Source organism: Aedes albopictus, chromosome 3 (assembly GCF_035046485.1).
Source record: "Aedes albopictus strain Foshan chromosome 3, AalbF5, whole genome shotgun sequence".
Lineage (NCBI taxonomy): Eukaryota > Metazoa > Arthropoda > Insecta > Diptera > Culicidae > Aedes > Aedes albopictus.
The window spans coordinates 278,484,310-278,509,208 of NC_085138.1; the positions used below are offsets into that span (position 1 = coordinate 278,484,310).

The following is a 24,899-nucleotide window of genomic DNA, read 5'->3' on the forward strand; positions in this document are numbered from 1 at the left end:
CATCAAAGTTGTATGACACATTTAAATGTCTAATTATTGAATGTATAAGTTAAATTAGGATCGATAAGAAAGCAATAAATGTTAGGACGTTTCGAAGTACATGATCATTAACCTAGACTAAATCACGACAAATCCATGATTTCTATGCAGCGTTTGTACAAAACTTTATTAAGGTAACAACAATGCAATGATAATAAAAATCAGATTTCACTCATTCATTTTCAACGCCAAAAACTGCATTAACACGCACTTTACATTTTAATGGTGTACTCTGAATACACCTGTATGGAATATTGATGACACCCTTACCTTCATTGTGAATTCAGTTCACAGTTTATCTCCGTCACTCAGTCAGTCGCTGGCCAACTGGCATACGCGAGTACGTTAACCGGGCTATCTACTGCTCTGCTTCGCTCTTCGGTGCATCTGTCGTCGCTGCGTCTTTAGAGCTGACCTGGATCCGACGCTTTTTCGAGTAATGATCGATACGACTTTCCAGACTCTCTGTGGAAGAAACAATGGAAAAATTGAAACACATTAGGTTTTGCATACCAGGCGCCTATGTAACGATGAGAGATGTGCGTATTAGAAAATTTGAATAATACATAAACTTTGTTTCTGGGACTATTTAACCCCCTATTTCATCCTTTTATGTCCATTATTTTTTCGTAGTTCACCAAACGTACGCGAGAAAACATCCTGGAATCTAAATTTAATTTCACATAAGGTATACCGGAGTAAGCTGAAATGAGCGGGGTAAGATGAAACAGCGAGTTAACATGATGTTATCTAATTATGATAATTAATTGAAAAGCCATAACACATAATTTCTGATTCAAACAAAGTTTTGGCAAAGAAAAAAAAATCCATATTGTACTCAAATCCATCTCAAAACTTCGCTTTTCATTTTGCCCCACCCGTTTTAACTTGCCCCGGTGTATCTTATTAACTTCAGAGAAACTGATGTTTCGATACCGGTATTGAAGAGTATTTCATTTAATTTTATTTTCAAGTTATTTTAGCTTTACAAATGTGGCATAATTTCCTTAGCTGAGATTTGGACTTTCTTGCAGCAGCTTAGCTATTGAATATTCAACAATTTACTGGTTAAATGTAATGAACTAAACAAAGGAAAGGAAAAACTATTGAAAAACCTTCCGAAATTGTAAATAGTGTTGGGAAATGATTCTGTATCTACGACCATTCTCGACCGAAACTCAATAGCAGTGTCAATCTCATGTTCGATGTCAAAGGTTGTGATGACTTCAAGTAGGTGATCAAGTAGGTTTAGCTTTGAGTTGGTTTCCCGTTGGAAACGAGCACCCTTAGCAAATTTATACCGACTATAAATAATAAAAGGGATAATAGTCAAATAAATATAAACCATAAGCTAATACACGGCTGCAAAACAAGCACCATACAGCTACCAAACTCGGTTTTCAGAAATCAATCACTTGTCACTGGGGCTGCCTTTACTGCACTCTATACAAACTCCGGGAGATTTCTCGGAAGATGTCAAAACTTACATACATACATTTATTTATTTGTTCAACATCATTAAGATAAGACATAATCAACAATAACGCCACAATACTCGGTTTGTGGCTGCCGCTCTCCATCCTCGGTCGCGCCCAATGCTCGCCAAGTCACGCTCCACCTGGTCCGCCCATCGTGCTCTCTGCGCTCCACGCCTTCTTGTGCCAACCGGATCCGTTGCAAACACCAGCTTTGCAGGGTTGTTGTCCGGCATTCTTGCAACATGCCCTGCCCAACGTATCCTTCCGGCTTTGGCCACCTTCTGGATGCTGGGTTCGCCGTAAAGTGCAGCGAGCTCGTGGTTCATCCTTCTCCGCCACACACCGTTCTCCTGCACACCGCCGAAGATCGTTCTTAGCACGCGTCGCTCGAAAACTCCGAGTGCTTGTAGGTCCTCCTCGAGCATGGTCCATGTCTAGTGCCCGTAGAGGATCACCGGTCTTATTAGCGTTTTGTACATGGTGCATTTGGTGCGTGGGTGAATCTTTTTCGACCGCAGTTTCTTCTGGAGCCCGTAGTAGGCCCGACTTCCGCTGATGATGCGCCTCCGAATTTCTCGGCTCACGTTGTTGTCAGCCGTCAGTAAGGATCCGAGGTAGACGAATTCCTCCACCACCTCGAAAATATCCCCGTCTATCGTAACATTACTACCCAGACGGATCCGGTCGTTTTCGGTTCCGCCTACCAGCATGTACTTTGTTTTTGAGGCATTCACCACCAGTCCGACCTTTGCTGCTTCGCGTTTCAGGCGGGTCACGGTGTGCTGAAACAGGATTATTATCGCACTTTCATGAACCTCAAATATTTTTTCATTATAAGTTAGCATTAGCTGTATATATTAAGATTCTGGAGGTTAAAAAATCTTTTATCGGGGAAAATTAAAATAAATTCGATTTTAGTAGTTTACCACTTTTCTCATATAATATGGTATTATAGAAAGCTGATGAACCTAAACTCCGCTTGAAAAAGCTCCCTGTCTAATAATAAATTTGAAACCATTTAGAGAGAAACGAATGTAAAAGTCTTTACAACGAGTTCAAATTTGTTTGGCGTTCGTTCCATGTGTCCAGCCCACTACAGTCTGCCGAAAGTCATAAATCACAAAAGTCTACATTTCTTCCATTTATCTGGCACATAGATATTTGTAATGGAGGTAAACAAATTCTTCCCATTAGTGCAACTCATACATTTGAGGAAGCACCATACACCTGTGGCTCGTACCATTTGTAGCACATACTCTTCATGTGCTATTTTGCCTGAAATCGCGGGTATTAGTTTATTTATTTATTATCATATTTAATTTCAACTGACCTTTGTGGTCTCATTGAAATACTTAAAACTAATTACACAAATCTTTCAAACATAATATAACATAACTTTTTGCCTTCAGCTTCTTACACAAACAAAATTTGTAAAAAAACACGACATGAACTTGACAATCAACATTTGCAAACATATAGCACTAAAACATAGTTGTGAGTTCAACGGCATCATCGGTTGCATTTTTAACATTATGATTCTGGTGCCCAAACAGTCATTCGGTTTTCAAATTCTCGATATTTAAGTCCTACAGGCCAAGTTTCAGGATCCATGGCCAAGTATTTCAGTTTCGAATCGAATTCCGCATTGAATGAAATAAAGTCCAAATCGTCAATTGAGCATCCCTTGGGCAGTAATTTCTGAATCTTCACAGTACGCTGATCGTCGATATTCAAGCATTCACATACAAGCTGCTTCACGTCTTCTTCTGTAGCGTGGCGATCAACGTTGGTGAGGAACAGAGAAAACGCATCGCTGAGTTGACCACTGTGGTTTGTGAGCTCTGTTGTATCCCTAGTGTGCCTAGCTGAGTTTTGTTCCGTCTAATAAAATAGAGCTTGCGTTCGGAGGCGATGGTACACATGGTACGGCAGTTGAGTGCAGCTTCTCGCTGAATGGCTTTTGATGGTGAGGTACAAGTGTAGCAAGGGTGTCGATTATCTCTCCCACATTCGCTTTCAGGTCCGCAATGTCAGATTCAATTGCATTTTTCGCTATTCGGCTATTCGAGTCGTCATCGATCTCGGTGGATATAGAGATATCTGCGTCACGGGTCGAGCAATAATTAGCCAAGCAATCATCACACATCCATAAAATATTTTTAACGAATAGTGCACACACGGTCACATGAAGCGTGGAATCGTTCAGCACACCTTCCTTCGCAAATAGTGTAGCGTTCACTTTTGCGATCAATAGCGAGTGCACACTTTTGGCATTCCATGGCTGACACTCACGATTTCTTACGGCTTTTGGCGCAATTGTAGGCCTGAATATTTATGATAATTCAGAATAAATTAGCAAATCTAAAGTTTTCAGAAAGATAACTCTATCACAATAAACTTGCTTCACGAGATTTCACGATGCACAGAGATAACTATTTTAGGCGTTAATATTCTACTGTAATTAGCAAGTAATCAGCAGCACGAAAAAGGCGTTCAATTCGCGATCGGAACAACAGCACTATTGCAGTTGCACATACTTTGCATGTCAAACCACATCCACATTTGGATATTTGTTAAAAATTATGAGTCGACTATACTGCGTTGCGTATTTGTAAAAGTTCTGCCTCTGATCTACTGAGGACTTTTGTTTATACAAAATCTTAACATTTTCAAAGGCATATTTCCTTGTTACTTATAAAACGATACCTTTAGAGTTAAGTGAGCTGTTGAGTCTCAAATAACAAAAAGTTGACACAAAATACAAACGATTGATTCTGTCATATTATGTTAATGCATTCATAAATGATTATTAAACATTTGGTTTAAAATAAGGTACATCGGAGCAAGTTAAAACGGGTAAGGTAACAAGAAACAGCGGGTTAACGCGATATTATCTAGTCCTGATAAGCAATTTGAATGTCATAACATTTTTTAATCAAACAATCATTTGGTCAAGGATAATTATACAAATTGTATTAAAATCTTTTTCAAAACCTCACAAGTTTTTATTAAGAATTTACCTTACCGAAGGCAATGCATGCCTAATATATGTCAATGTGAATGACATCTTATAGTATAAGGCTCAAATATATTGGAAACATATCAATTTGCAAGTAATCTGATGTATTTCAATAATAGTAGTCTCATGCAATGATTATTTTCTATGTTTGTCTGGGTTATCTGTAGGTGTATGGTGCTTTCTCAAATGTATGAGTCACACTAATGGGAAGAATCTGTTTACCTCCAGTACAAATATCTATGTGCCAGACAAATGGAAGGAATGTAGACTTTTATGATTAATGACTTTCGGCAGACTGTAGTGGGCTGGACACATGAAACGAACGCCAAACAAATTTGAACTCGTTGTAAAGACTTTGGCATTCGTTTCTCTCTAAATGGTTTCAAATTTATTATTAGAAAGGGGGCTTTTTCAAGCGGAGTTAAGGTTTATCAGATTTCCGTAATACCATATTATATGAGAAAAGTGGTAAACTACTAAAATTGAATTTATTTTAATTTTCCTCGATGAAAGATTTTTTAACCTCCAGAATCTTAATATATACAGCTAATGCTAATTTATAACGAAAAAATGTTTGAGGTTCATGAAAGTGCGATAATAATCCTGTTTCAGCACACCGTGCGGGTGTACAGTTCTGCCACCGTTCCAAATGTTCTAGCGATAATGTCCATGTCGTCCGCGAAGCACACAAATTGACCGGATTTTGTGAAAATCGTTCCCCGGCTGTTGAGCCCGGCTCGTCGCATCACACCTTCCAGCGCGATGTTGAAGAGTAGACATGAGAGTCCGTCACCTTGTCGCAGTCCCCGGCGAGAAACGAATGAACTGGATAGTTCACCCGAAACCCTTACGCAGTTTTGCACACCGTCCATCGTTGCTTTAATCAGTCTAGTCAGCTTCCCAGGAAAGCCGTTTTCGTCCATGATTCTCCATAGCTCTGCGCGGTCGATTCTATCGTATGCCGCTTTGAAGTCGATGAACAGGTGGTGCGTTGGGACCTGGTATTCACGGCATTTCTGGAGGATTTGCCGTACGGTAAAGATCTGGTCCGTTGTCGACCGGCCGTCGATGAAGCCGGCTTGATAACTTCCCACGAACTCATTTGTTTTAGGTGACAGACGACGGAAGATGATCTGGGATAGCACTTTGTAGGCAGCATTCAAAATAGTGATCGCCCTGAGGTTCTCACATTCCAAATGGTCGCCTTTCTTGTGAATGGGGCAGATTACCCCTTCCTTCCACTCCTCCGGTAGCTGTTCGGTTTCCCAGATCCTGACTATCAGCCGATGCAGACAGGTGGCCAACTTTTCTGGGCCCATCTTGATGAGTTCAGCTGCGATACCATCCTTACCAGCTGCTTTGTTGGTTTTGAGCTGGTGAATGGCATCCTTAACTTCCCTCAGCGTGGGAGTTGGTTCATTTCCGTCCTCCGCTGCACTGGCGTCGTCGTTCCTTCCGTTGCCGTGGGCTCCCGTGCCTACGTTCTCCACGCCGTTCAGGTGCTGATCGAAGTGCTGCTTTCACCTTTCGATGTCAAAACTTGAACTAATTGAATAGGAGTCCCCACTAACAAAACTGCTGCTACTATACAGTACAATTCATAATACTGATTAATCCACAAACCAACAGCGCTTTGAATGCTGTTATGCGATATCATTACAGCTTGAAGTTGTAACAAAGAAACTGTTGGTATACCAACACGGCTGGTCGGATGTAAACATTATTGTCAAAACAAAGTTTAAGTCGGCTATATAACTACTAAACAAATACTTTACGGTTATCCATCTCTGTGGTATGAAATTTGGGTTGCTTTTATTGCACTTTAATCCAACTCCGAAAGATTTGTCGGAAGATGTGCAAATAGAATAAGAGTCCCAACCAATGAAAGAGGCAGCTTTATACAGTACGTTTTGTAATGTTGCCAAATACACAAAATAGCAACGCTTTGTAGCCTTCTATAGATCATTCTTTCAGCTAGAAGCTGTGAAGAAGAACCTGTTGACGCAACCACACAGCTTGTTCAATGTAAACAATATTGCGTTTGACATTTTACAAGCATTTGCAGCACGAAAAAGTTGGATAAGGTTTCTTGTGGCAGAAATATAAGGCCTTGTCTAGAGTAGAACAAAACGGCCAATTTTCCATGCTATTTCGGGACCAGTGGATACGGAGCTCGAGAGTTCGATTCCAAGTAGCGGCAAGTACTTTAATCATTCAGTTTAAAAAGCGATAAATGAGCGAAAATGTAATGCGGTTGGGGAAGCCGTATAACTATTATATAACAACTGTGAAAAGGCTGAAAAAGCGCCTTCTCAAGTGGCTATTCTATTAATGGTTACAAAGGAGCCAAGATAAGAGCTATGACTTGGTGGCACTGAAGCTGCTCGCACAGCATATGCATGTGGATTTTGAAAATGTCTTCATAATGTCTTTTATGACAAATTGGAGTTCTTTCATCCAGTTTGTCCATGCTTCTCAGTAATTTTGTAATGTCCTGAATCTGTATTCCTCTATTAATGAACTAATGAAGAATTTCAATGGTATTGTTCCGAGTGCATTCTTGCTGGAGTTCCCCAATGATAATCTTATACACTCATATGCTGCATATACTCATCTCAGGGAATAATCCTACACTGAGGATGTAGTTCGTATGTTTTTCATAGTTTACATCTTATGAATCAGTTATTTTTATTTTTTTCATAGTTCTTGTATGTTGTTCATACATTGAAAAGCGAAATCCATAAGACTAGTCGTATGAAAAATCTCATAAGAAGCATCGTATGAAAATCATAAGATGTGTTATGAAACACCATTGCTAAAAAACAACAAAACCTTTTATTGGCTTCTAACCACTTCGATTTCCGAAGCGTCGATGGGCGAATGAGTAAAGCACGCACTCGCTAACCTTGACGTTCCTGGTTCGATTCCAGGTTGCGATTTTTTTTTCAATTTGTGCAACATATTTCATAAAAATATGTATGATAGTCATAGTTTCTGTTTTTATACGTTAGAGTAAAGTGGGGCAAGAGTTTCTTTTGAAGTTTTTGAGCTTATTTCAAATTATTTTTTTCGGGTGTCAAGGATGTTCGAACCCTTTTTGAAAAAGAATCTTTCACTCCAAAAATTATGGAAATTGATCAATAATTCGAAAAGTTATGACAAAATGTTGGTTTTTGATCAAAAAAATTGTAACATGCGATGATCCTTCCAACGCATGGAATGGAATTGTAATGAAATCGAAATCGATATTTTATTTTGGGGCGTAACTAGGTATATTTTGAAGATGCTTTAGCATGTATAACTTTTTGCAAAAAAATATTTGGAAATCATATTCTACACATAATGGGGCAAGAGTTCGAGTCATGTGGCAACTTTAGGTAAAAAGCTAAAATTCTGCAAAATGTACTGATTATCTCTAAAAATGATGGAATTAGTGAGAAAATTCGATCAAAGTTGAAAAAAAAAATGTTGTTTTATCTGAATTTGGCGGAAAACTACTAATTTTTGGTGTAGTAAATTTAACCCTGATTTGGGTAAAATCCAGGTCGAACTTTAAAGTGTATTTCAGTTCCAACATCAAATATTAATTGGTTTCAGATATTTCTATTATCAAAGTGTCAATATAGTGTGCAACGGCTAGCGAAATTCCACAAACACTAGATTCGAACTTTTGCCCCAGTGGTGGGACGAGAGTTCGAATAAGACACACTCATACAAAAAGTATTGTAACTTAAAATTGAAAAGACATTTGGCGTAACTTTGTTCAGCAAAGTTTTAGCTCATGGATGATAGAATCACCAGACGGTATTTATTTATTTATATCTGCTTTGGTTTTTGGAAAAATATTGAATTTTCGACTAGGGTCGAACTTTTGCCACCGACGAACCGACGTGACAGCTAGAACAAATAAATTCAAATTTGTTGTCCGCGACGCCATGATGAAAAATAGCCGAACACTATCGCCACCTCTATAACGGCTCGCGATGATTTGATAGCTCGACACCAAACCCCCGTGTGTTCATATAGGAAACGGTTCGCGTCTGTGCTGATTTGACAGAAGCGATCGCTCGCTTCGCTGGTCGACCGTTAAATTAGGGGGGGACAGTTTTGGATCGCCACTGTCACGTCGGTTCGTCGGTGCTTTTGCCCCACCTTACTCTATCGGTATGATTTTCATACGTGAGTGTTATGAAATTTATACAGTAACAGTATGATAATAATAATTGGCGCTTTGAATCCAAAATCATAGTTCGTAACTATATAGCCGAGGCGGTAAACGCACGGGTATTCAGCATGACCATGCTGAGGGTGACGGGTTCGATTCCCGGTCGGTCCAGGATCTTTTCGTAAAGGAAATTTCCTTGACTTCCTTGGGCATAGAGTATCTTCGTGCCTGCCACACGATATACACATGCAAAATGGTCATTGGCAGAGGAAGCTCTCAGTTAAAAACTGTGGAAGTGCTCATTGAACACTAAGCTGAGAAGCAGGCTTTGTCCCAGTGAGGACGTTACGCCAAGAAGAGGAGAGAGAGGAACTATAATTTTCGCAAGAAATTCTTGTGGCAAAAAATCATAGTTGATTCGTACGGTTTTCGGAGTAGTAGTAACCTCAGTGTATAGAAATGTCAATTGGGTTTTTAAATTTTGTAAAATGTATCGATTTTTTTATTTTATACGAAAGAGCACCCTTTATAGGGCCCATATAGCCGCGGCGGTAAACGCACGGGTATTCAGCATGACCATGCTGAGGGTGACGGGTTCGATTCCCGGTCGGTCCAGGATCTTTTCGTAAAGGAAATTTCCTTGACTTCCTTGGGCATAGAGTATCTTCGTGCCTGCCACACGATATACACATGCAAAATGGTCATTGGCAGAGGAAGCTCTCAGTTAATAACTGTGGAAGTGCTCATAGAACAGCTGAGAAGCAGGCTTTGTCCCAGTGAGGACGTTACGCCAAGAAGAAGAAGAAGCACCCTTTTCTGAGCCACTATGATTTTTTTCAGATTTTTAGAACTTTATTTTGGCACCTAAATCAATTCCAAACAGATTTTTTGAAATCAACTTTTGACAGCTGGGCAACTGCTTGACAGCTGCGCCCAGTACAAAATGCGACAAGGGGTGATTCGACAAATCGCTCCCATACAAACTTCAAATCGATTTTAAAATAGGTTCCCGGGCACAGAAAATCATGAAAATTTGGATTTCGGCTCAGTTTGGAATGCAGATTTATAATATGTAATTATCTCAACACCGTTTAAGAAGCCAATTGAGTTTTTAAATTAAGAAAAAAATCAATGATTTTTTTTATTTTTAAACAAAAGAGCACCTTTTTCTGAGCCGCTATGATTTTTTTCAGATTTTTAAAAACTTTATTTTGGTACCTAAAATCGATTTCCAAGAGATTTTTTGAAATCACCTTTTGACAGCTGGGCAACTGCTTGACAGCTCCGCTCAGTACAAAATGCGACGAGGGGTGATTCGACAAATCGCTCCCATACAAATTTCAAATTGATTTTTAAATAGGTTCCCGGGCACCAAAATTGATGAAAATTTGGATTTCGGCTCAGTTTTGCATGCAGATTCAGAATATGGAATTATCTCAACACCACTAAAGAAGCCAATTGACGTATTCTTTGAAGGATCTTTGGAAGAATTCCTGAAAGTATTCTCGTAAAAGCCTTGAAACTATCACTGGAGAAAACCCTCTTAGAATTCCTGAAGGGAATTCTTGAAGAATTTCCTGGAGGTATTTCCAGAGAAATTGCAAATAATGGAATCCTTGGGAAAAATCGTTGAATTCACCTGAAGGAATTTGCTGGAATATATTCAAGAAGAAATGTCTACATGAATTTAAGAAGAAATCCCTGGAGGAATTCCTGGTGCATTCCAAAAATAAATTCTGGCAGGAATTCCTGGGAGAAGAAGAGTCTTTCCTGGCCGAAGCGTTCCTCGGAGAAATGTCTGAAAAATTCCTGCAGGAGGTATTGTAAGAATTTCTGATGGAATCTGTGAATGAACTCTTAAAGGATTTCTTGGAAAAAAATGTGAAAGAATTCCTGGATGAGTTCTTGGAGAAGTTCCTAGTTCCTGCTGGAGCAATTCCTTGAAATTCTTGAAGTTATTTTAAAAAAGTCTTCAGGTATTCCTATATGATTATTGGATGCATCCCTGCAAAAGATGATGGAAGGATTTCTGAAATATCTGAGCGAATCCCCAAATAAATTTTAGAAGAGATCTCGAGAGGAACTTCTAAGGAAATCAGTAGAGCCATCTTCGGAGGAATTCATGAAATAATCTCTGGAGGAATTCTTGGAGGAATACAAAAGGATTCCTGAAAGAATTCCAGGAGAAATTCCTGAAGTAAATGCTGGAGGAATCCATAGAGGAATTCCTGGAGGAAATCCAGGGGGAATCCCTGGAGAAATTTCTGGAGGAATCTCGAGAGGAATTAATGGAAGAATACCTCAGGAATTTCTTCAGGAATTCAGTAAGGTATGTGTTACGCAATGTGCAAACGCGCCGTCGTCATAAACGAGCCCCACAACTCGCCGCCACTGCTAATGAAGTGGAACTGATTGAAAACGAAGAGAAACATGATACTGTTATGCAATAGGGTCAAAACAAAAACGAGATAGTATATTCGGTAATTGAGATCGAGAATTTTGATAAAATTATAAAATTAGTTGCAAACTACGTCAAGTTTAGTGCTGGTTCAAGTGCCAGTTTAGATATAAAACTGTTTATTAAGTAAGATTGATTAATTGAAGTTCATTTAAGTTTGTTTATTGAAGATCAGGTAAAATCATTCTAAAGCTGAATTTCGAAATATTTGTATGACTTATACTAAATTACTTCGACAGAATTGATCATTACTTTGAGTACAGCTGAGCATCGATAGCAAGCAGCATAATTGAGGGATATTGTAAGCAGTCGCAGTTACCGTACAAGTGCAATTTCCGGACGTAGCGAAATAATACGTGGACACTAAACGTAAGTAAGAACGAAAGCAGGAAAATTTATTGATCTTAAATGTGAAACTAAACTAGGCAAAATGATTATGTATTCAACAGGAAAATTTAACAATTTGCAAATAAACGGATTAAAGCGAGTTGTTCAAGTTTACGGAAAACCGTCTACCGTACTGTTGTTGATTCGGGAACAGTATGCCTGGAGGATTTCCTGAAGGAATTCTTGTAGGACTCAATTCCTAGAATTTGTGCACATGTACCACGTATACGTGTTGTGTCCGCCCTCGTCGCTATTCTTGAAGGAATTCCTGGAGGAGTTCTTGGCGGAATTCTTGAAGAAGTCCCTGATTGCAATCCTAGAGGAAATCCTGGAGGAATACCTCACGGTATTTTTGAAAAAGTTACTGAAGAAATTGGGGTTTTAAAATTTTAAAAATGTATTGATTTTTTGATTTTATACAAAAGGGCACCTTTTTCTGAGTCACTATGATTTTTTTTCAGATTTTTAAAACTTTGTTTTGGTACCTAAAATCAATTTCAAACAATTTTTTTGAAGTCACCTTTTGACAGCTGGGTATTTTTTTTTATTCCTTGTTGGGTATATAAGTCACTGCGACCAGCTTTTAGATCTATTGTGACAGCTGGGTAACTGTTTGGCGCCCAGTACAAACTGCGACGAGGGGTGATTCGACAAATCGCTCCTGGAGGAAAGCGTGGAGGGATTCCTGTAGGAATACGTGCAGGAATTGCTGGAGGAATCCCTGAAAATTTTTTTAGAGAAATCTCTGGTGGAATCCCTGGAGGAATTCATGGAGCTCCTGTAGGAAACACTGAAGAATGCCCTGGAGGAATGCGAAGCTGAATTCTTGGAGAAATCTTTGGAGGAAAGGCTGAAGGAATGCTTGGAGGAATCGAAGGAGGTATCAGTCAGTAGGTCGGCTCTGGAGGCACGGTCTCCTCCATTTGGGATGTTTGTGCCGGAGATTTTTTGAGTTATCCTTGGAGCGATTCCTGAAGGAATTTCTTAAGGAATCCCAGGAGGAATTCTTAAAGGATTAGTCGAGACGTCAACTGGAGAAGCACCTCATTGGCGACGAACGAACCCCCGTTTGCTTTGGATGAGTAGCAGAGCCTTCGAAACGAGCCTTTGAATCGAAAAAAAAAAACAAGTTCCTTTGGAAGGAACTGCCCCAGGAACGGATACCATCCGTTGAGTTGGGCGAAACGATTATCATCATGTTCACCTTAATGTTGTACTGCCTCAGGAGCGGATTCAATCTGTTGAGTTAGTCGACAACATTGCCAAATGTGGTACTTATCCGGTTGACTTCTGGACAATTTTTGCGTGACGTAATTTATGGACGCTCCCAATATGGTTCTAGAGAGTTCTTTTTCCCTACCGGAAGCGGTTCCGGCATATCCGGAAAACTTGTTATGTGGCAAAATTCTATGAAAACTTTGATAATTTTGGATAAAATTCCAAATTATTAGAATACTTTATTTTTTAAGATAATTTTTCTGGAACTATGAATCAATAATAATCTCGAGTTGACTCGAATTTCAAGAAAATATCTGCCCTTCTGGCTACGCCCATCGCCATAGGCCATATGTAGCACCTTTTTCCAATATATCATCTCTTATCGTTACATCTGGAGATCACCATAGCAGACGGAATCGCAAATTGGCTACATTCTGATTGACGGATGCCACTTCTTCGACATTATCGAGGTTAGCACCTATCGTGGCGTTAACATCAACTTCGACCACTACCTGGTGATGGTCAAACTGCGCCAAAAACTCTCCGTCATCAACAATTTACGGTACCGGCGACCGCCACGGTACAACCTAGAGCGACTGAAACAACCAAGTATTGCCTCAGCATACCTACAGCAAACTCCTGAAAAATTCCTGGAATATTTCCTGATCGAATCCCAAGATGACTTCCTAAGCATCTGGAGTGTTGTGACGGGTAATCACTAATTCTCGACAGCAAACACGATTTTCGGTAGTGTTAGCTTCAAGCTACAAAATTCAATTTTATTAAGATAGCGATAGAAAAACATCATATAGACAACTTACGATTTTAGTGATTGCGCTACAGAATAGGGAGGAATCGTATCGAAGATCCCTTAGATTTGTGTTTGCTACAAATGTTTTGTACATATTAATGTTAAGCTCCGTTAGAATTAACTTTTAGTTTACTTACAGTTAAGTTCAGGTGGAAATTTGTAAATGTTTGTATCGACAATCCTTGTGAATCTGTGTTTAGCTATAAGAATGTGTACATATTAGTTTTTAAGTTCAATCAGCTTCAATCTTAATTCACTTACAATAACAACAATTCAGATCACTAGTTTTAAGTACAAATTCACCGTTTAGATGTAGGATTTGGAAATAAACTTATAGTTATTTAGGATTTTAAGCTAATAGACTAATAGTTCTCGTATCGTAAACTCACGGAAAAGAAAATCAATCTTTCATGACTTGCATGTTTCGGTCGCTTTTACACATCTGTCACACCAAGTGTCACACTTGACAAATCGTTCATGTGCGGCCTGTTAGAAAGTGTCTCCACAAGCAGCGGCGTCGCTGCACCGAGGGGTGTTGGTGGCACATACCCCCGCCCGTGAACCTAAGTGATGCCTCGGGTACTCCTGAAGTCTCGTTGGTTCACATTCTCCTTCGACGTCCAACACCGCTAGCTTATTCACAGGTCGCCGTAGAACTCCATTCGCTGTTCGAACAAGCGCTTGACGAGCTCTCCCATCACTGCCAACGAAGATTTTTTCGATACGCCCTCTGATCCATTGAGTCCGTCCAGCCCCATTCACAATGAGAACCAAATCTCCTTCCGTTATGTCCTTAGCTTCCTCGAACCATTTACTGCGGCGTGTTATAACGGGCAAATACTCCTTCACCCACCTTTTCCAAAACTCTCCGACGATATGTTGAGCCATTTTCCAGCTACTACGGAGTGTAGCGTATCCAGACACTTCAGTTGTTCCGATTTTGTTGCCCGTAGAACTACCCAAAAGGAAATGGTTAGGTGTTAACGACTCTTGGTCTGCTGACTCTAACGGAATATATGTTAGCGGCCTGGCGTTCACTAATGCTTCAGCTTCATAGATGATCGTCTCTAATGTTTCGTCGTTCGGTTTACGAGGATGTTCCAGAGCCGATCCGATTGCTGTCTTCACCGACCTGACCAGGCGTTCCCACACGCCACCCATATGTGGTGAGGCAGGTGGAATGAACTTCCACTTTGTATCGGCGTTCGTGAAAGTGCAAGCGATTGCTTCATTCCTTGCAGCAATCTCCTCTAATAGTTGTTTGTTGGCACCCTGAAAACAGGTGCCGTTATCCGAGTAAAATACGGCAGGTGATCCTCGGCGTGATACAAATCTTCGAATAGCCATTATGCATGATTCCGTAGACAGGCTGTGCACTACTTCCATGTGAACGGCACGAACGGACAGGCATGTAAAGAGTGCGATCCACCGTTTTGCTTGACTACGGCCTACTTTGACAAGCACCGGTCCGAAGTAGTCCAGACCGACGTATGTGAAGGGTCTTACATATGGCTCAAGTCGTTCCTTAGGGAGAGGTGCCATCACCGGTGGTTTTGGAGAAGCTTTGTTGATTCTGCACCATGCGCAATTCTTTGCGACCTTTTGAACGATGGATCTCATGTTCGCAATCTCGAAACGTTGACGAAGTTCATTAATAACCGTCTCTCGATTCGCATGACGGTAAAGACGATGGAACCATCCGACGATCAATGTTGTTACTGGGTGTTGCTTCGGAAGAATTACAGGGTACCTCGCACCGAAGGGTAGATAGTTCGCTGCTTCTATGCGACCTCGCATTCGCAAAATTCCTTGATCATCCATGTAGGGCCAAGTTTTGTAGATGGGGCTGGTTCTAGGAACTGTAGCGTGCTTAGAATTTGGAATACCAAGTGTTTTTATCAGCACTGATCGCTCCTCTGGATATACTTCCTCTTGTGCCATCTTCCACAGCAGAACTTCCGCGTTCGATAACTCTTCTTGGGTGAGTGTTTCCAGTCTTAAATTCTGCCCAACATTCCTTCGTCGCAAGCTGTTCATGAAACGGATGACGTATGCTATTGTGCGCTGCAGTCTTGTCCAGTTGTTGAATCGAGAATAATCCACAACAAACTCCCGGTTCCAGTGGGTTTGCACAATCCGAAGTTCCTCGTGTGTTGTAGTCGCGAACCGTTGCTCTGGCCATGCCGCTTCATCAAGGTGTAGAAATGTGGGTCCGTTCAACCAAGGGCTTTTGCAGTCAAGATTTGGTCCATCCTTCCACTTAGTCGCATCGTCAGAAACATTTAGCTTGGATTGAACCCATCTCCACTCTTGTGGCTCGCTCAAGGTTAGAATTTCTCCTACGCGCACTGACACGAACTTATGGAATTTTCGGTGATCGGACCTGATCCACGCAAGTACTGTAGTTGAGTCGCTCCAGAAGAATCGACTGCATACCGGCAGGGAATGATATTCGAGCATGGCTGCTACAAATCGTACTCCAAGGACGGCAGCCTTCAACTCGAGCCGTGGAGTAGACAGCGTCTTTATTGGCGCCACTTTACTTTTTGCTCCTACTAACGCTGTTTGGACACGGCCTTCATGTAGTAATCGGAAATATACGACACATGAGTAAGCAATATCGCTCGCGTCAACAAAAATATGCACTTGCAGATCATCGATGCTGGACGGGAACGAGGAGAAATAACATCTGGATATCTTCAGCTCATTGAGCTTTGGAAAGAGTTCAACCCACTGGCGCCATTTTTGGTTTAGGTCTTTGTTGATTGGCTCGTCCCACCCAGTTCCAGCAGCCCATGTACCCTGAATTATGACTTTCCCGTGGACGAGGAAGTGTGAGACAAGTCCAAGTGGGTCGAAAGGACTCATCACGACCTTGAGCACCTCTCGTTTCGTAGGGACGTACCCTTCGTCGAGTATTGAACGCATATCGTCCCGCAGATTAAACGAGTAAGAGAAACAGTCGGTTGCTGGATCCCAGGACATCCCCAGTACGGACTCAATAGTAGAACATCTTTCCAAAATTAGATTCTTCGGTTCATAAGCTGCAGGTTCCCCTATTTCACGAAGGAAATCCATAGAGTTGGAACGGAAACCACGGATCTCGAATCCACCTAGCGAGTGGACCAATTTCACTTCCTTCACTACGTCCACAGCGTCTTCGACGGTGATGAAACTATCCAAGTAATCGTCGACGTAATGGTTTTTTACTATGGCGGCGGCCGCACGTGGGTAGATTATAGCGAACTCCTCTGCGTTCAAATTTTTTACGTACTGCGCAGAGGCGGGCGAGCAGGTTGCGCCAAATGTTGCTACGTCCATCATGAAGACCTGTATAGGATGTGCTGGATTGTTTCGTCAAAGGAAACATTGCGCCAGGCGATCTTCTTTGCGGATCGAGAGCTGGTGAAACATCTCTTTGATGTCACCACAGATTGCTACAGGGAACTGTCGGAAGCGGCTGAGAACTGATGGAAGCGGAGTAAGAAGGTCTGGTCCTTTCAACAGCTTTGAGTTGAAGGAGACTCCATTCACCGTCGCAGCTGCATCCCATACCAGCCGTACTTTATTTGGTTTTCTGGGATGAACAACAACACCCAATGGCAAAAACCATACACGTTTGCGGTCTGCGTTGGTCAGCTCCGATGGTGTTGCTTTGTGAGCGTATCCCTTTTGCAAATATTCAGAGATCTGCTCGCAAACCCGCTCTTGCAGCCATGGATCCTTTGCCAATTTCCGCTCCAATGCTTTCAATCGACGAACTGCCATTGGGTAGCTGTCTGGAAAATCAGGATCGTCATTCCGCCATAGCAGTCCAGTTTCAAATCCTTGTTTCGTGCGCCTTGTCGTTTGTTGAAGTATTTCCCTTGCACGTTTCTCTTCATTGGATTCCAATAGATCCCTCTTTTCACAAATCCCAGAATCCTCTAACGCAAAATAGTCACGAAGCTGATCGTTCAGTTGACAGTCACTATCTGCTGGTGCAGCGGCGTGGAAATGAACAACAGCCCGTGGCGTTGACGTGTCTTTCGCGCATCCGTAAATGCTCCAACCCAGCCGGCACTTTGCTGCTATTGGATCGGTAGGTCCGCCTTCTCGAACTTTTAAGGGAACAACCAGGCGAAGGTTGTCCAATCCTATCAATAACTTCGGTTGGATTGATTCGTAGTCTTTTAGGGGAAGGCCACGCAAGTGAGGGTACCGTACGCAAAGTTCGCTGTACTTCATCGACTGTGTGGGCAGAACCAAACAACTGACCGTTCGTACCTCGCATAGTTTATGAAGGTTGAAATTCTCCTCACCAGAAATTTCCATTTGGACACGTCGCGACTTTTGCTCCTCTCGCGTCACGTTACCTGTCCATTGCAACGTCAATGGTTCGACTGGTCCAGATAAACCCAAACGATCGGCGACTGCCTCTTCCAAAAATGTGGTCGATGAACCTTCGTCGACGAACGCAAAGATGATTTCCCTTAGGGCACCTGCATACAGTACCACCGGAAGGACTCGGAACATGGGGGAGAAAACACCTTTTTGCATTATATTGTTGACGGGGACATTGATGGAGGGTTGGATTGCATTTGGGTGGAGAAGCGTATGGTGTTTTTCACGACAGCCTTCAAACCCACATCCTTGCCAGGATCGACACGGCCACTTACCGTGCCCATTCAAGCACGTGCAACACAGTCCCCTTTGGTGAACGACTTGCCACCGTTCATCGTTGTTCAGGGACTTGAATTGGTTGCAATCCGCCACTCGATGTCCTTCTCGTTCGCACGCTGCACATGGTTTACCTGACTTCCTTGGATTTGACATTGAATTAGTTGGCTCTAATGAAGAACCTGACATTGTCGAATGCGCATATAAAAGGCCCTTTTCCTTGGGCCGCCGTTGCTCACCTCTGATGTTGCGACTTTGACTTGGAATTTCGAAGGTCACCTGGCTTGCTGCTTCCAATAATCCTGTCATGAAGTCACCAAAGGTTGCTAACGTCGCATACGGTTGCCTGCTTTGATAGATTGCCCAGTCCATTTTTAGCGAGCCAGGGAGCTTCTCCACCAGTTCCTGCATCAGTATCGGGTTGGACAAGTGCGTGTATTGCTTCGCCGCCTTCAGATGATCCACTAGATTTTGGACGACTAGTCCGAATTCGACCACCGTCTCCAGGCGATCGTGCCTGGGAGATGGAGTACAACGCACCTTCTCAATAAGTGTTCGTATGAGCAGCTCTGGCCTACCGTAGAGCGTACGAAGCGTGTTAATGACCTGTGGAACACTCGAAGGAAGAAGTAATCTGCTTCTCACCGATTCAAGTGCGTGTCCCTTCAAACACCGCTGCAGCCGAATGAGATTTTCGGCATCGGTGTATCCACAGGCCGCTGTTGAATGCTCAAAGCTGCAAATGAAGATCGGCCAATCCTCGGGATTTCCGGAGAAGGGTGGCAACTCTTTCCCCATCACCTGCCTGGATGCTAACTGGCTTGCATTAAGTACCACGGGAAGGGACACTATTTCCGGGTTCGTGTGTGGTTGCTGCAACAAGCACGGATCACATTCATTCCTGTCTGGTCCAACGGTAACTACGGGAGACCTTCTTCCGGTGTCTGCTGTATTGAGTAATGGACGATTAGCGGAGTACGAGTGAAATTCAGTATCAACTCGCCGGTCCGTTTGACTTTGGTTGACCACGTTTTGGTGTCTTAATGCTTCCTGGCCTCGAATCCTAGAGCAGTCATGCACACCTCCCGTTCGGTGATTTTCTAGAGCTTCTATTGAGTTTCTCGGAATCGGCTGTTGAAGTGCATCACGCGTCACGCGTGCCGGATCGATTACGATTGGACGTTGATCACCTGCTGAACGGAGCAGGTTCGACCTGATCAAAGGTTCCTGGGTCCGAGAACCAATGGCCAAAGAATCTAGTTCTTCTACGAGCGGATCGGGTGAGCACTGTTGTAGCCAGATGGCAACTTGCTGTTCGGAATCGGGAATTGATGCAGCCCGGCTGCTGCATTCGCTTAACTGTCGTGCGAGGGTGTTCTTCTTCTCTAGAGATTCCTTTCGGATCATTTGCTGCTTCTTCTGGAATTCTTTTTCTTCTTGTAGTTTCCGCTGCCGCAGCCTCGCTTCCTCTTCCAAGAGGGCTTTCCTCTCCTCCAGTCGGCGTTCCTCTTCTTCCATCTCTTTTTTCCTCATCGCTTCCTGGGCTTCCAACTCTTGCTCTTTCAGTAGTTGCTCCTCTTCGACCAGCTTCATTTGAGCTTGCAGACGAGCGGCGCGAGTACTCGAAGTCGTGCTGTTTGCGCTTCGAGAGAATTGCGACGCCAGTTGTGTAACTTTATTGAGCGGCTTCAGGCCAGATCTGGCCGTTGATGACCGTAACGACCTACCTTCTGATGGTGGTGGTTTGAAGTTGTGGGACGAGGATGCTGCAGGGACAGCTTCCTTGGATTGGCACTCGTTGCACAAGTAAAGCCGGTTCTTCACTGAATCGTCCACTCCTGCGCATGTAAAGTGCTCCCAGAGCTTGCAGCTATCACAAGCTACCCACTTTTCGTCATCGGTATCTGGCCTGGTACAGGACTTACAGCTGTACCCGGCGGTCTTTCGATGTTCCTTCATTTCGGCCCGTAATTAAAATCCTTGAAGATTTGTTGTGACGGGTAATCACTAATTCTCGACAGCAAACACGATTTTCGGTAGTGTTAGCTTCAAGCTACAAAATTCAATTTTATTAAGATAGCGATAGAAAAACATCATATAGACAACTTACGATTTTAGTGATTGCGCTACAGAATAGGGAGGAATCGTATCGAAGATCCCTTAGATTTGTGTTTGCTACAAATGTTTTGTACATATTAATGTTAAGCTCCGTTAGAATTAACTTTTAGTTTACTTACAGTTAAGTTCAGGTGGAAATTTGTAAATGTTTGTATCGACAATCCTTGTGAATCTGTGTTTAGCTATAATAATGTGTACATATTAGTTTTTAAGTTCAATCAGCTTCAATCTTAATTCACTTACAATAACAACAATTCAGATCACTAGTTTTAAGTACAAATTCACCGTTTAGATGTAGGATTTGGAAATAAACTTATAGTTATTTAGGATTTTAAGCTAATAGGCTAATAGTTCTCGTATCGTAAACTCACGGAAAAGAAAATCAATCTTTCATGACTTGCATGTTTCGGTCGCTTTTACACATCTGTCACACCAAGTGTCACACTTGACAAATCGTTCATGTGCGGCCTGTTAGAAAGTGTCTCCACAAGCAGCGGCGTCGCTGCACCGAGGGGTGTTGGCGGCACATGGAGGAAGTTTCGAAAGAATTCTCAGCAAAATCATTGAAGGAATTATCGGAAGTACATCTATAGTAATTCCATCCAAGAACAGCCTAAAAAGAATTTTTGGAAAAACCCCTCCCGAAATAACTGCTGGAGAAACCATTGAAGACAAACTCATGAAGGTGGTATTCTTTAAAGCGTTTCTGAAGGAACCATTGAATTGAGTAATCAGTTTCGTACCTTTTAAGTCCGCCCTATGTTGCTTATCCTTTGACAAAGGATAAGCAACATAGGGCGGAATTAAAAGGTACGAAATTTATAACACTCATTCGAAGAGGGTATTCTGCTTAGAGGGTTTGAAAAGTCGGTACAAGATCATTGAAATTCCTGGAGAAACGTCTGAAAAAGTTTCCGAAAAAAACTTGTAACAAATACCCGAAAGAGCTCACTAGGAAATTTTCGGAGGAACTCTCAATAACGTACCAGGAAGAACTCTTGAAGGGATTCATAGATAATCTCCAGAGAAATTTTCCAGAATCTGGAAGGATTTGCTGGGGATACTTTCGGAAAAATTCCCGGCGGATGTCTGAAAGAATTTTCCGAAGAAAATCCTGCCGAAATTTGTACTAAACGTGCTGAATACTACAAGATATTCTCCAAATAAATTCCCCAATGAAGTCCTATAGGAACTTCTCGGATGAACTTATTAAAAAAAAAACTCGTGAGTTCTGCTAAAAAAGTTTGTCCTCATCACTGGATTCATTTGATCATAATTGGCTTCTTTAACGGTGTTGAGATAATTCGATATTCTGAATCTGCATGTCAAACTGAGCCGAAATCCAAATTTTCATGAATTTTGGAGCCCGGGAACCTATTTAAAAATCAATTAGAAGTTTGTATGGGAGCGATTTGTCGAATCACCCCTCGTCGCAGTTTGTACTGGGCGGAGCTGTCAAACAGTTGTGCAGCTGTCAAAAGGTGATTTCAAAAAATCTCATTGAAATTGATTTTAGGTACCAAAATAAGGTTCCAAAAATCTGAAAAAAAACCAGAGTGACTCAGAAAAAGTTGCTCTTTTGTATAAAATGAAAATATCAAAATATTTTTCAAAATTTAAAAACCCAATTCGGCCAAATGACATTCGGCCAAATGGCCAGACACCTTCCCCAAAAAACTTTTCTAGAAGCTTTCAGCGGGACTCTTGGAGTAATTCTCGATAAAATGAAAGCCAAGGGCTGAAAGTCTCTCTAATAAAGACAAATCAATCAATCAATCGATAAAATGAAGAATTTGTAGGAGAAATGCTGAAGATATTTCCGATGAAATTTTCGGAGTTTTCCAAAAAAAAAAAAAAAAAAAACATTGAGAACTAAAAGTAACTTCTAGAATAGCCGTGCGTTTATCGCTTCGATAACATGGTTTATAGTTAGCATAGCAGATTACAACTTTTCAATCACTGATTTATAGGTGAGCGTTACCCTTAACCATTGAAGTTGTTTTCCTACTAGTAAAATTATCATACCATGCAATGGCGGAGCCAGCAGTTTTTTTGTATTAAACATACACGAGAAAGAGAAAGATGGAATCTTTCGCTTTTTTATGTGTATGTTTAGAAGAGTAAGAAAGAAAAAAAGGCTGAACAATACATACCACATTTTTTGCGACCCATCAAAGGCTTGTAGTCCCGTGATTGTACGCCTTGCATAAGACCCGATTGTTGAGTTGTTGGTTTGGCAGCCTCAGGAAATTGTTGATCAAAGATGTCCTGTAAGCTTTTGAGCATTTCACGACACATGGTAGATCTGAAATTAAGATGGTGATTATCTGTTGGATTCATAACGAAAATCTCAAAGACTAACTTTATACTATTGCAAGCCCACAGACCCTGCAATTCCGAAATCGTCCGTGTTAGACTTTCCTCCTCGTACACCCATTCTCGAAGGTCCGAATCAACTTCCGTTTCTTCGTCGTCCTCCAGCACTGGAGCGTTTTTGTCGAAAACCGCTGGGTCAAATACACCTTTGTTTCGATAATCGCACTCGTACAGATTCAACGGTAAATCACTGGCCAAGCTGTACTGTGGTTTGCAAGGATTCTTTTCCACATCCAGGAGCTCTTTTACCACCGTTGGCTCTTCTCTGCCCTCTCCAACCAAGAACAGAATAGCCATAATGCACCGAACCTGGTGCCACAGAAACGCTTTCCCGCGTAATACGAGATACAACATATCGTACGGAGACTCCTTGGAATCCTTTTGCGAGTTCTCGATAGAAACGTAGGATATCCTCCTAGTAAACGTCACAACTCCATTTCCCACATCCATTTTACAGAGGTTACGGAAATCGTGCCCTCCAACTAGATAGCCGCACGCTTCTTTCATAGCTTCGATATTCAGACCACCTCGCGGGAAGAAATAGCGATACGTCCTCGACCGGCAGTCAAATCTGGCGCTGTAGTTCGGATTCACCATTGGCATCCAGGCTACACAGCGAATGTCCTGCGGTAGAACACGATTCAACAGTTGGCAGTAGTTGATTTCATTGGCAATCGATTCCGGCTCTAGCTGGTTCTCGGGGGCAAACTTGGAACGGACATCCAAACTGACCACCTGATGGAATGCACTGACTCCCTTGTCCGTTCGGCCACATCGATGGTAATTAGAGGTCTCACGGCTCTCAATCAGACACACGCGCGTCAGGGCGTTGAAAAGTTGATGTTCTGTAAAACAGAAAATCAGTAAGGATTGAAAACAAACTAGTATTTATTATAATGTCCTGGTACAGCTGGTGGCAACCAAAACTCGAAGTGAAGATAAATTTAAGCGCATAATACTAGCTACATAAATTTCTGTAAGAGCATCCTTACCAATTGTCCGCGCCGAATCTTCCTGGGAAGCATAGCCTTGATAATCCCATCCCAGATAGTAGAACCTCAGGAGGATGTGGCGTTTGTGACAACTGAAATCCACAAAGTAGCAGATAATTATAAGGAACGTAGGTACTCAGATTCATTGAACATGGAATACTTACCTCTTGAAATCAAACTTCCGTTGCTTTTTATTGTCAGGTCTGGGGTCATCAGTTTTGATTCCGGTCACCTTCTGGATAATGTTCTTAAGCTGGAAGTTCTGGGACTCTAGTTGAACGATTCGGTCCACAAGGTCCTAGTATCGACATGTGGAGGTAAAGTATAGAAACGGCCAGTCAAAGAGAGCGATATATTCTAATCACTCACCTGTTGGGAGAAGGCTTCCAGTTCCTCTCGTGTGTGCCGTTTGGTCTTTTTGACCACTTGGACGTCAAGATCCATTCTTAACTAATGGAGCAAATCAGCAGTTTTTTACTAAAAACGTAAATTTAATTTAAAAGGTCTTTAAAAACAAACGGAGAATCGACTGATTTCTGTGAAGGTATTTGCAACGTTTGCAACGGAATCAGCTGCACGAGAGAAGAAAGTAAACAAACACAGACCAGCTCGCGTGATTGTTTGACGTTTCGTTGGCTGCGTACGAAAAGGGTATATAAAAGGAAAATGAAATATGATTAACGCCTTGGGTTATGCTTCCTGCAGGACTTTGTGCCACTGTGTTTCGACAGAAATTCACATCGCCTATGGTTATGCTTCTGCCGAGCACTGTGCAACTTCATCTCGACAGTTGCATAGTTTTTGGGGAATTGTGCAACGTATTGCATATTGGAAATTTAAATTGGAGAATTAGGGGCATAATGGATTAGATACCATATTTTAACGATATTCAGATCTACAGATTTGTAAAACATAAGAAACAACAAACTACTGTCAATCAATTACTTTCAATTAAATTTTGTTTAAAAATCGGTTAACAACTTCACTTTATTCAAATTGACAACTTACAGAACAATATATGACGACAACTTATAGAACGGAATCACACGGTGTAGTTGATAATCGCTTTGTGGAGTGAACCTGGTGTGAAATAAATCGGTGTGGCCCGGGATGAGCTTAGGAATGTAGAGTAGTGGTCAAGGTTTCTGTCTGGGAATCAGACGGTCATGATCAATTCCT

The 24,899-nt window shown here is 41.8% G+C and overlaps 1 protein-coding gene across 1 annotated transcript; it reads right to left on the bottom strand.

Annotated features, from left to right (window-relative positions):
* Nucleotides 1-139: 139 nt before the first annotated feature.
* LOC109401663 (tRNA pseudouridine(38/39) synthase) lies at nucleotides 140-24,304 on the bottom strand. Its single transcript, XM_062860983.1, has 6 exons — nucleotides 24,090-24,304; nucleotides 23,885-24,018; nucleotides 23,721-23,812; nucleotides 22,715-23,573; nucleotides 22,506-22,657; nucleotides 140-504 (listed from the first exon to the last, which is right to left on the bottom strand). Exons 1-6 carry the CDS (start codon nucleotides 24,162-24,164, stop codon nucleotides 398-400), a joined length of 1,419 nt encoding a protein of 472 aa, XP_062716967.1. The 5' UTR covers nucleotides 24,165-24,304; the 3' UTR covers nucleotides 140-397.
* Between the last annotated feature and the right edge of the window lie 595 nt (nucleotides 24,305-24,899).

Coding starts and splice junctions, on each gene's coding strand:
- LOC109401663 (XM_062860983.1), bottom strand. CDS start 24,164: ATGGATCTTGACGTCCAAGTGGTCAAAAAGACCAAACGGCACACACGA. Junction 22,658..22,714: donor TGGGCTTGCAATAGTATAAA/GTTAGTCTTTGA, acceptor TCTTAATTTCAG/ATCTACCATGTGTCGTGAAA. Junction 505..22,505: donor GATGGGTCGCAAAAAATGTG/GTATGTATTGTT, acceptor TTTCTTCCACAG/AGAGTCTGGAAAGTCGTATC.